Below are 12,068 nucleotides of genomic sequence, written 5' to 3'. Positions count from 1 at the left end.
GTACCAGAATCAAGTATCCTTCCCTATGACGTCATAGCAGTATTGACGATATAGAAAGTTGACCTATGTACATTAGGGCTCTTCAAAAATGACTTTTTTCTCAAACCGTACTGGCTACTTCATAAAATTGTTAGGTTACCTAATTTAAGCCTACACACACAATTTTGTTCAATTCCAGCCAGTAACCGCTTTGCTACAGGAGAAGAAAGTTTCTATTTATTATATAAAAATAAATAATAAAAAAACTGAAAATTTTCTGTTCACCCCATGAAAGTGTTAGGCTGTCTATAGAAACGATGCTCACCAAATTTGGTTCAATTCCAACCAGTGGAAGCGGAGGTATTACCGTCGAAATATTTGGATTTGAATAAAATAGTATTTACGGTGACCGATTCTTTGTTGATTTATTATAGTTGTGCTCACCGTGAATACTATTTTATTCAAATCAAAATTTTATGTGTTCATTACATCGCATGGTGTCATCGCATTACATATTATTGTGTGTGTCTTGATCGGATGAAAATATAATTTCCTGATGATTGGTTATTGTCTTACCATACAATTGTCTTCACTTAGCCTAGTAATACGACAATGCGCTTTATTGCACTACTGCAAAAAGAGGATTTTGCTGATAGTGAAAGATCCCATAGATAATAATTAATACGCTCTATAAAGTTGGTATGTTACGATATGGTTTCCCTGGGTTTTCGAGCTTATAAATATAATATCTGATGTACCATATATGTCATTGATAGGCGTACAGACCATTTCCGATTTCAATGAACAGCATTTGTCTGGGCCGCTTGTGAAACTGCGAGTTTGGAATCAGTAAAAAGTTAGAATCAATCGAAAGTCAAATTTCAGTCAAATCTTAGTATAATTTCCACGTGCATTTAACCAAAATTCTCAAAAAAGAGGACATTTAGGCGTCCTCCGAGGACACTTTCAAAAAAGTCAAAAAAGAGGACAAATCCTCTTAAGAGAGGATATATGGTAGCCCTGCCTAATATAAATGCATAAATTATATTCGTTTGATTTAAATCATACAAGAGTGTATTGGTAAGGTTGAGCACTGCCCAATGCAAGTACTGAGCGATCTAAGAAACAAAGATACGTTGCTATTAGATTAATCTGCTACTGCTACAATAACAACGTAAGCTGTGATCGTTTCGTTTGCGGTCAATTCATTTGTGATGTAACAATGGAGGATCTGTGAAACGTACAATCACTAATCAGTGAATGACTGGTTGCTTTCACAAGTAACACCGGCGTGTCGCAAGCAACCCGAACATACATAAGATACGGTGATTTAAGCGACACCGCTTACATGAATTGAAATTGACTCGTAAAATTTTCTCCAAGTCCGAGTCAATGCATATTGCTGAAGCGCCGAGTCAAGTCAAGTCAAGTCATTTTTGCAAAGTGAATCGAGTCAAGTCAAGTCATGCGAAAAAGTTGACTCTAGTCATCCCAACACTGTTCACAAGCAGAACGCGAACGTGCCTCACGTTCACACCGTCCCTAAATGTAACACCGACACCACTTAGGTATAGACAAGGCGTAAACATACACAAAGAACTTCATTAAGCTGTTTTATTTGCATTTATAGAATTAAATCTGTTACTTTTGGGCTTCATTTCCAAATCCTATTCAATGATTAGTGCAAAAGCAATAAAAATGTATTTAAGTAACGTCTGTGTTTCAAGAAGACCTCACACATCCAGGATAACAGTAATTCCAGGTTACGTAGCCTGTCAGCTAAACCTACAATACTTTGGTAATCTCTTTCTACTCCCAGGAACCTCCTAAATCACTGTAATATTAGCATATCAATTAACGCTACGAGTGACAAGATTAATTCAAAAAATACGAGAACAAAACATGAAAATAAAAATAGAAACATCTCAATTTCGATTACCCATAATGTCGTTTTTTAAAAGACCTGGACTCTGTGATTGCCAGAGTCACTGACCGCAATGCCCCCGTCCGACAAAAGGCAAACTCCTTGTAGCCCATTCATCTGTCCTGGGTTAGAACCCTTGGTCCCAAAGCAACACACGAAGCCTCCATCGCTCGCGAAAACCTGAACCCGATTGTTCCCGCTGTCGCAAACAATAATGTTGCCGTGATGATCTGTGGCGATTCCTCGCGGATTCTTAAACTGAGACTCGTTTGTTCCTTCCGTTCCCAACTCAAAAAGATGGCGGCCGTCGTACGAGTCGAAAACCTGAACTCTGTGGTTTCCCGCGTCCCCGACAACGACCTGCGATAAGGTCGAAGGTAAGGAAAGTTTATATGGAACTAAAGACTCGCCTATACTCTGCCGTTTGAAGTCACGGAAAGATAATTCGGTTTATCCAAACGGTTTCCTTCCGAACCGAACTTCCGGACGAACTCCCCGTTCGCCGAGAAGACTTGAACTCGGTGATTGCCTGCGTCACAAACGTAAATCAGCCCCCTGTCGTCTGTTGCAACTCCACAAGGCCGGTGAAGTTCTCCATTTCCTGAAACCAAACCAATGTCACTTTCATCGAGAACTGTGATATCATGCAGCGTCACCTGATCCTTTGCGACCGAACGTACGAACGAATCTCCCGTGCTCGTCGAATATTTGGATTCGGTGGTTGCCCCAGTCCGAGGCGGTAATATGTCCCCATGACGTCACACACACGCCATGCACCCAATATAATTTACCTTCTGATATTCCTTCGCCCCCGAAAGCCCCTTTCACAAATCCGTTTTCGTCGAATATCTTGAAGTACGACAGCCTCAGGTAGGGCCACAGTGATTCGAGTATTCGAATCCGAATCGAACAATAATTGTAGCAGAGTCGAGTAGTGGGAAATGATAATTTCGAATACTAAAATACGAATATATGTTGCCATCCCATCTACCCGACGAGAAATTACGGTTTCGATACTATGTCCCAATGTAGACTCCTTCAAACCTCAATGGATCGTGTCGCAGAATAAGAAATACGAGGTATGCAATATAGCGTCGCAAACTCTGTCAGCTTTTATTTATTTTCTAGGCAACAGCACACCCTGTGCAAAAAAAAAATTGATTGGAAAGTGGTCAGCTGTGCCTTACCAAAGTGTAATGAGGTTCACATCCTTGAGATGCTCTGTTGGCTATGCATGGGTACGTGCTATATACGCTCCCGCAAAACAGATGTACGCAAAAGTCGATGTAGAGCCGCGTTAGTTTTAAAGTTGTTCCATCATGAAATGTGTGATGGGATTTGGGATGGTGCATTGTTATAATGTCCTGTAACCGCGTACCAACTTTCAAGGTGGGAATTCAATGTTTAACACGGTAATTCTGCTATTAAAATTGACTATGTATATGTATATGCTATGTTCACGCAAAACAGATATGCGTAAAAGTCGGTATTCGACTGCGTTAGTTTTAAAGGTGTTCCATCATTAGATGCGTGATGAAATTTAGCATGGTGCATTGCCATAATGTCCTACAACTACGTATCAAGTTTAGAGTTGGGATTCAATGTTAAGCATGGTAATTCCGTTATTAAAGTTGACTATGTATAGGTACGTGCTATACGCTCCCGCAAAACAGATGTAGGCCTACGCAAAAAGTCGATGTAGAGCCGCGTTAGTTTTAAAGTTGCTCCATTATGAAATGCGTGAGGAAATTTGGTATGGTGCATAATCACGATGTCCTACAACTACGTACCAAGTTTCATGGTGAGGAGTCACATATTAGCATGGTAATTCTGTTATTAAAGCTGACTATGTATATGTACACGCTACCGAAAACAGATTTAGGAAAAAGTTGCAATAGAACTGCGTTAGTTTTAAAGTTGTTCCATCATGAAATGTGTGATGAAATTTGGTATGCTGCATAATCACAATGCCCTGGAGCTCACCTAGATACGTTTTTAATGTAGTTACACATTCTAGTTGTTTTGATGTAAGGAAAAAATCATTCGATAACTCGATACAACTAGTTAACACGCGTTGATGTAACTTTCCTCATTTGTATGCATAGCCTACGCGAAATTGGTTACCGAATTTTTCGATTAGTTTATATTCCGTATTTTATTTAAAACTGAAACTGTTAAGTACTATACTTAAAGTGTTAAAAAATGTGAAAAAGTGTACAAGTAGAATTATTATTATGTCATGAATAAGTAGTTTACAAATTCATACGATTTTTCTTGTTGCGTTCCGGGATAAAATGTAATTTTTCGCTCTTTTTTAGTGACATGAAAAGGAATGAATCGTATGAAATGTGGTCACTACAAGAATCGATCGAAAGCGCTGTTTCACGCCGTCTTGCATCGGTCACGATTAGTTTTACTTTTCAACTAACTTGTTGTCTGTCGTTATATTCATGAGACTCGCTTTCATGCGGCTAATTTGTTCCTATCATTATAACGTCAGGGATCGCGTACCTGCGGCGAAGGTGTTCGTTTAATTATAGCGACGAGAGCCGGGCCCCTGCGGCTAGTCCGTTGGCATTTTAGTGCTGAGTTAAATACCCTTATACTCGACATGCAAACATTATACAGGTAGCGGTTGTACTGCGAGCTGATAATAAGGCTTAAAATGTGGAGACCTCGGAAATCGAAACCGCGATCTGTCTGCCCTCAAAATCGCATTTTATATTATTCTAGGGATTACTATTATCAAGTCGCATTTAAGTAATTAATTAGTGATGATGCATTTATCCGTGCGATATCGCAGTCTTCGTGAACATACATACTCTAACAACATCAAAATCATCACAAAGCAATATCGACTTTTGCGTGAAATCTGTTATGCGTTTTACTACGGTAGTATGCGCACCTGCTTACAGGTGTCCAGACGTGGACTTTCTACTATATTCGCTCCTAACATTATAGCAGCACCCGACGCAGCTTACATTATTACGTTATAAGACGCCGGCGGCGTTTCACTGTCGGTTTAATGACCCTTATTCTAGTGACATGAAAAGGACTGAATCGTAATTACGACTTCGGAACGCGCACATGCGAGTGATTTGTTTCCGTAGCTCCGAACTTGAGAATCGCTTGCATGCGTCTAATGAAAATAAGTCGTAAAATGTGGAGCCTGCAGAGACCGTAAAAATCATGCATCAGAAGCGTAGGGATTAATATTATCAAGTCGCAGCGCTCAAAATCGCATTTTATAATAATTAATTAATTAGTGATCATGTCTAGAATTTTGATATATCATCATAAAACCACACCAATGATATATATGTATATATATATATATATATATAATGTAATAATTGATAAAGTAAATTCCATCGTCCTCGTCCAAAATTAAATCTGTTGCATTCCTCGAGACGCATAGGCCGGGTTGACGCCACTATATGAGTAAGACAAAAGGAGCATAGAAATATGCCAATTTTTCACATCGATAGAGCCACCGTTTTAGCGATTTAAAACTGTATTTAACCGGCCAATCATGGTATTGTTTGTGAATCAAAATGTAGCTATAGCATAGAACGAATATTAATCGTATCGCTAACGCGCGTAGCTTTGTATTCTGCACTCCTCGCATGCTGCAATACCACCCATCGAGGATTTAAGACTTTCACAGCGATCGAAACTATATTTCTCGTTGATAAATGAGGTCGTAGTGACAAGTATCTTATGATTTAAGTACTGAAAAAATCATCGCTATAAGGTTGTAACCAATGTCCCCTCTAAGCAGCGCGCGCACTGCTGACAAAGTCTGCACCCACAGAAAAATATGTGCCGCACACAAAAAATAACTCACCTGTGGTTCGAAAAAATATTATCACTATCTCTTTCGCAGAAGGCACTGATGATCATCAGACCAAATTGACGACCATTTTAGATGTACAAATGTACATCACTAATTCGTAATCAGTAATTCGTAATGAGATGAAGCGACACCATCTCTTTTCGTAGAAAATATATTTTAAATGCAACAAAAACACTCGACTATGACGCAGCCAACGTCATAGTTTTTTATTTTTATTTTCAGTCATCACCACACATTACGGGAAAATGCGCGTGGTTGTTGTCTGCTATTCTTAGTGTATCGACTACATTAGTCATTTTACAGAAGGCCCACGGCCCACTTATTGGCTTATATTAAGACACCGCATACGCGGATCACGTGGCAAGGAGAAGCCTAGATAAACCTCCAGGAATTCTGGAGTCGACCTCCTCACCATCTCATCCGTGTGAGGCGGTAAGCGGTGTCTTATAAAAGCCTATAAGTGGGCTGTGCTACAAATCAGCAGCCACGGAATAAAAATGATAGGCCTGGTGTAAATGACCAAAGTAGTGGACAAACACCATTAATACTACAAACAACAATAAAAACCCATTGATGTCGCAGCTGAGAAACGTACCAATATATCTCGCCACAGGAAAAATGCGGGTAAATCGGAAGTCCACAAGTCGTGGTAACCCTATAAGTTACGCACTGCTGACCAGGGGACCGCGCAGGGGGTTGGTGAGTTTGCGCAGACCCGTGTAAAATGATAGGGAACATTGGTTGTAACCAAGTAACAAGGTTCCGAGTCAAAAGTCAATCTCAATTTTATAGTTTTGACTCGAGTCATTTTCTATTCAACAAGTCACCAAGTCATGGTGTCCAAGTCATAGTGTTTGGACTCGAGTCCTAGTCCAAGTCATCATGTTCACTTTTCTGCTCGAGTGATATAGAATAGCTCGCATCCATAATATAGTAATTTCCCTCAGTCTTAATAGCTTCTGGCCCTTTTGTCCAAGTATCAGGACTGCTAGACGAAATACTAATAACGTATAGAGACTTTTCTTCGTAGTTACAATGAAATTTCTGTCTTGGCCGCCCTAGTCATATCACTCGATCATATCAGTCGGTTCGAGTCATGCACAGTGACTCGAGTACAAGTCGATTCAATACAATAATTAAACCTGTTTCAACATGATCGACGTCCGTGGCGTGTGTCCTCTCGAGGTTTGAGTTACAATATTCTATTTTAGAGTTACTCAGCTTCGAAATGCTGTCTAACGTACCGTGACTACCTTGAAAAAGATATTGCATTGTTTTTACTATAATCCAAAACAGAATCATAAGCAGATTGATTCCTTACATTAGGGATCCGTTTCTCATTCATCCCATATTGTATCAGGCGACGATACACATCCCGTGCTGAATATGTAGATATGGATGGTACAATGGCACTGGGGTCCTGCTACTAGTCCATGACCTGCTGAGCTGATATCGTAATCGATTATATCGCACTGATACTGACAATTTAATTCGTAGCGAGTCGTTGTGTATCGATTGTGTTATATGGTGTCTGTTATTACAACACCTTAGCCTTCAGTACCAATTGAGTAAGCAGGCTTTTCAATCGTGTCCTCGTATTACCATTAAAAGCTGTCGTGTGACCATATTTTTCGGACTCAGGTAAATTATATGTACAGCAGTAAACTTAGAGCAGGGGTGTGCAAGTATATTTCTCCGCCGGCCAAATGAGATGCAGAAAATGCGTTTTCGGGCCAAGTCAAAAAGGTTAGCTGTGTGCTCCAGCGCATCAATTTTGTTTCTAAATTTAAAGCAGTGGATTACACTGTTAATATTTACGGCTCAGTGAATGTGTTGATATCAGGGAATGAAAAAGTGACGGTTAATTACCGTAAAATTATTTATTTGCCGTTATATTTCGAAACAAGGTTAAACATTATACCGTTTAAACTCTCTTTAAATTCCTATCCACGTTTTTCTCTCAAAACATCAAAATGTCTTTGGTATATTACACAGCTTATTGTCTCGGTAGCTGCCTTCTGAGCACTGAGTACCTTGGCGAAATTGCCTTGTTGTGAAGCGAAGCTTACAGTTTTTCTCAAATTCGCCTTACTCGACGGGGTGTATGTCTTTGTGTTTTGATGTTTTTTCAATTTATACTCCTTAAACACAGCGACCTGATCGGCACTTACTACTAAAAATACCGGTTCACCCTTGACCTCAGTAAACAAGTACTGATACCTTTACCTGTGTCGGTAAAGTTTGTGAACTGGTTGCTGGTCTTACAATTTACATTCAAATGATTGCTGAAATTTGTCAGTTCTCCAGTCAAAATAGTTTTTTTTTCAGACTAAACTACTTCGTAAGGACATACAGTTCCAACCAGGAATGAAGATAATTAGTAAAATTGTAACATTATGTGGTGGAACACCTAATTTACATACATGAGGTCAAAATTCGGTAAAAAATAAGTTTTTTAAGGTAAAACAAATGTCAAAATCTTTCGATTTTTAGGTCAAAAAAATCGTCTTAGTAATAAGTATTCTGCAGATAATGCTGGAGCAACGATATATCCACACTACCAATCTGCACATCGTAGCTTAAAAGCACGATATAATTAATAAAAATGGCTAGTGAGACCCAAAGTGAAAGTGTAACGCAGTTTTTGCTGCTTTGTTTCGCTTTCGTATTAGATAACAATGATAACTTTTTTTATTACTAAACATTGTACTTATCGGCCAGCATATGACGAGGGCTTCAGTCACTCTTCAAACCATGGGATGACCTGTCGGTCCCGGGGGTGCTTGCATTATGTGAACGCTGACGTTTTTCTAAGCTTAAACTCGAACGATTCCACTCTCTGGACAATAGATTATAAAATGTTACTGACTAACATCTGACTGAATCGAGTTCTACCCGCTGCCAATACTGTAAATTAGGATTACATTGAGTACAATGGCACGCACACGCAACTGCGCGAAGGCACGCCACAATGCTCACTACTCACTTCTACATGTCATATACCAGTACTGATTGGGTGTTGCGCGGGGATAAAATACTCTCTTTACATTGATATCTACATGCGTTGAAACACAACTATCTCATCTCTCATTTCAACAAACATACACACCTTCTGGAATTGAAATTGGACTTGTGTCAATTGTTAGCGGTGTGTAGCCTACTGTACCCTGTGAATATACTGTATGTGTATGTATGAACGTGAATTGGAATGTTTCCAATGCAAAACTCAATTGTAATTGAAAGAAATCATCGCGACGCGAGCAGTTTGCTGCGCTGGCGCTTACCGCTCATTGAGCAGGACTATGACTCTAGCTAGGCTAAGACATGGGCTACAGAACATTTTCAAACCAGAATGTGGGCCACGGCCAAAAAAGGTATAAAACCCCTGCTCTAGATTAAGAAGTGCATTATGTAAAGTCACCTGAGTACATTGATGTAGTTGAAATTGGTACTAACTACTACTGTGTAACTGCTACCTATATCTTCTTTTACATATACCATGCTCAGTTTGCTCTGTAATTCTTAACCTTCTGTTATAAATGACTGATACTTGCTCCGATATAAACCTTTTGAAAGATGAAAGACTCAATAGCCTACACTGCCATCGCAGAGATGTGAGCTGTTACAAATATTTACATGAAGTTGCTTTGTATTAGTGAATATTCTATGTTTCTAATTGGTGTACTTTTTAATCTAGTAATGGATTGGACAATTAGATCTATTTTTTCAATTCTCTGCATTTATTTGTGCAGTCCTGTGCTAATTCATGACTCCACTATTGTAAGACAAGGCCTTCTAACTCAAAATTGGTGAGACCCACCTTTCAAAACAGGAACAATTTCCGAGGGCCGCTTATTCGCTTTCCAAATGTACTTCGGTTGCTGGGATCATGTCTTTAGAAGGTCATCATTGTTCATTTTTTGAAAAATGAAATCCTTGATTCATGTGCTTGATTTCGTTGAAATTACGATAAGAACCTGCAGATACTTGCGGCCTTGATGCGTAGCCGTTGACCCATATGGGTCAGCTGCTTTAAAGTATTTACATGACATTGCCTTGTTTTAGTAAGACAGTTTTCTGTGAATATTCTAATTGGTCTATCATTTATTCCATTACGGGATTGGACTTAGGCTACTCAATGAGCATATGTCTTTTGATAACGTGAGTAAAAAGGGAGTAGTCACCGAAACACTTGAATAGCCATGAGCTACTTGCTTTCATTACACATGATTATGTATAACAAGATATCCAACTGTAAATTTTTTCGCGCTGTGTGCGAATAACCTCCAGCTCATAGCTGTTGCTCTGTATGTAGTCCGAATTCCATATTTGAGAAGTGTCTCAACAAACCATAGACCTTTCATGCCATCAAACAATACGTTGGGATTGCAAATATTCAGGTTGCTCTTTTTAATATTTTTTGATATGGCAATAAATGGGCGTGTCGAATAAAGTTTTGAGAACCACTGCCCTGTATGCAAGATGTCGAAATATTTGCATTCACATTTATCAATTTTTGATTTCAGGCAATTTCCGAAAAACCTCTACATTACGCCTTGTTTGTGACCTAAAAGCATCAAGCATTGCATCAAGAACGTTGTTCAAGTGTGTGCCGAAGATTTTGAAATAAATGCTGAATAGAAGACTTAGCGAAAAAGGTGCTATCGCCCCAAGTATTATGTCACACCTCATTCAATAGTGTGCAACGTTTGCATCTTCCTGTTTTTGCTGGTGTTCGGTTTCTTGCTACAGTCGATATATATATCAGAAAAAGAAAGAAAAAAAAACGATTTTTAAATTGGAGCAGTCATTCTCAAACTAAGTGGCGTGCCCCTCTTGGGGGAGAGGGCGAGGGGGCGAAGCTGTAGTCACCTGAAAAGATTTTTGGCACTCTACTCGATTTACCCAAAATTTAAACTTATTTCTCTGTCTATAGTCTGGATTTCATAATTGAGATTTCTCTCATCAACAATCATAACCTTCTATGCCATTTAACTATCTGTTGGTATTGCTAGCATTCGGTTACATTTTGTGATATGATGATAATGGGGTCGAAATTTTTAACTATCATAAAGGGGGCTTGTCTAAAAAAGTTTGAGAACCACTGTTATTGAGAGTAAGCATGATTTATTAAAATTATGAGATATATACACCATGCAAAAGGACAAATGCATGATATCCTCATATACTCAGTCATGATGAAACTCATGACTTTGTTGACTCTGTTAGTCATAACTCTTGGCTTGGATACTATAGCACTACACACTCACATTCCACAAAGGTGTCATAAATACTCCTTGCCCCATTACTTATCTTTGTAAAACCTTGCTTACATAAGAGATTGACATAGAACAGTCTCCTTGTATATGCCTAAATAGCTGGTTCGTGGTACAGAACTTGAATATAGCTTTCAATACAACATCCATTGTAGCAGTATATTTATTAAACTCGAAGACTTTTCGGGTGCCTCTTTTCAAGAGTTATCGGCACACTAAAGGGATTTAAACAGATTTAAAAGCAAAACCAAAAAGGCAAAGTATGACGCAACAATCAAAATCACAAACCATGAAATTCGCATTGTACCAATGGCAACAATAACAAACTATGAAGTATACGGACATACGGTACTATGGTTGCCAGTAAACTCGCCCCAAAGTAAATTCGGCCCAGGTAAATTCGGCCATTACATCAGTAAATTCGGCCCACCGAGAATATTGTATTAAAATGTATTACCAACCGTTAACATGAATTAATTACATAATTATACTATTATTAAGTGATTTGGATGTCAGGGTATGCGTAGATCGCGTAATCACGGGAGATAGCGCGGATATTCACGGGGACCGAATTTACCGACGGCCGAATTCACCGGTCAATTCACTGGTTACTCGGTCAATTCTGCCCTCGGAGAATTTTTTATAAAAATGTATTACCAACTATTAATGTGAATTAATTTCATAATTATATTATTATCAAGTGATTTGGAGAACAGGGTAGGCGTATAAATATATATATGCCGATGTCTACGGGGCCGAATTTACCGACAGCCGAATTCAATCGGTATATTCGGCCCTCGGAGAACATTGTGTGAAATTGTATTACGAACTAATAATGTGTATTATATTACATAATTATAATATTATCTAACCTGAACCCGAACACTAATCCTAACCCTAATTCTAACCTAACCCTAATCCTAACCTAACCTAACCCTAACCCTAACCTAATCCTAACCTAATCCTATCCTAACCCTAATCCTAAACCTAATCCTAACCTAACCCTAATCCTAACCTAACCCTAACCCTAACC

The 12,068-nt window shown here is 38.9% G+C and overlaps 1 protein-coding gene across 1 annotated transcript; it reads right to left on the bottom strand.

Annotated features, from left to right (window-relative positions):
• Positions 1 to 1,579: 1,579 nt before the first annotated feature.
• On the bottom strand, positions 1,580 to 11,065 carry LOC145432685 (uncharacterized). The gene is made up of 4 exons (XM_080309519.1): positions 11,030 to 11,065; positions 2,560 to 2,860; positions 2,320 to 2,504; positions 1,580 to 2,263 (listed from the first exon to the last, which is right to left on the bottom strand). Exons 1-4 carry the CDS (start codon positions 11,063 to 11,065, stop codon positions 1,934 to 1,936), a joined length of 852 nt encoding a protein of 283 aa, XP_080165645.1. The 3' UTR covers positions 1,580 to 1,933.
• Between the last annotated feature and the right edge of the window lie 1,003 nt (positions 11,066 to 12,068).

This window comes from Botryllus schlosseri, unplaced genomic scaffold (assembly GCF_051294905.1).
Source record: "Botryllus schlosseri isolate E-star unplaced genomic scaffold, Bs_hap1 Bs85a, whole genome shotgun sequence".
NCBI classification, from domain to species: Eukaryota; Metazoa; Chordata; class Ascidiacea; order Stolidobranchia; family Styelidae; genus Botryllus; species Botryllus schlosseri.
This window is presented reverse-complemented; position numbering and strand designations above follow the sequence as displayed.

Excerpts from the sequence above, each read along its gene's own strand:
- LOC145432685 (XM_080309519.1), bottom strand. The coding sequence starts at position 11,065 with ATGGGGCAAGGAGTATTTATGACACCTTTGTGGAAT. Across the intron at positions 2,861-11,029 it reads TTATGACACCTTTGTGGAAT|TATTCGAAATTATCATTTCC; the intron begins GTGAGTGTGTAG and ends TTCGTATTTTAG. Across the intron at positions 2,264-2,319 it reads CCGTGACTTCAAACGGCAGA|GTCGTTGTCGGGGACGCGGG; the intron begins GTATAGGCGAGT and ends ACCTTATCGCAG.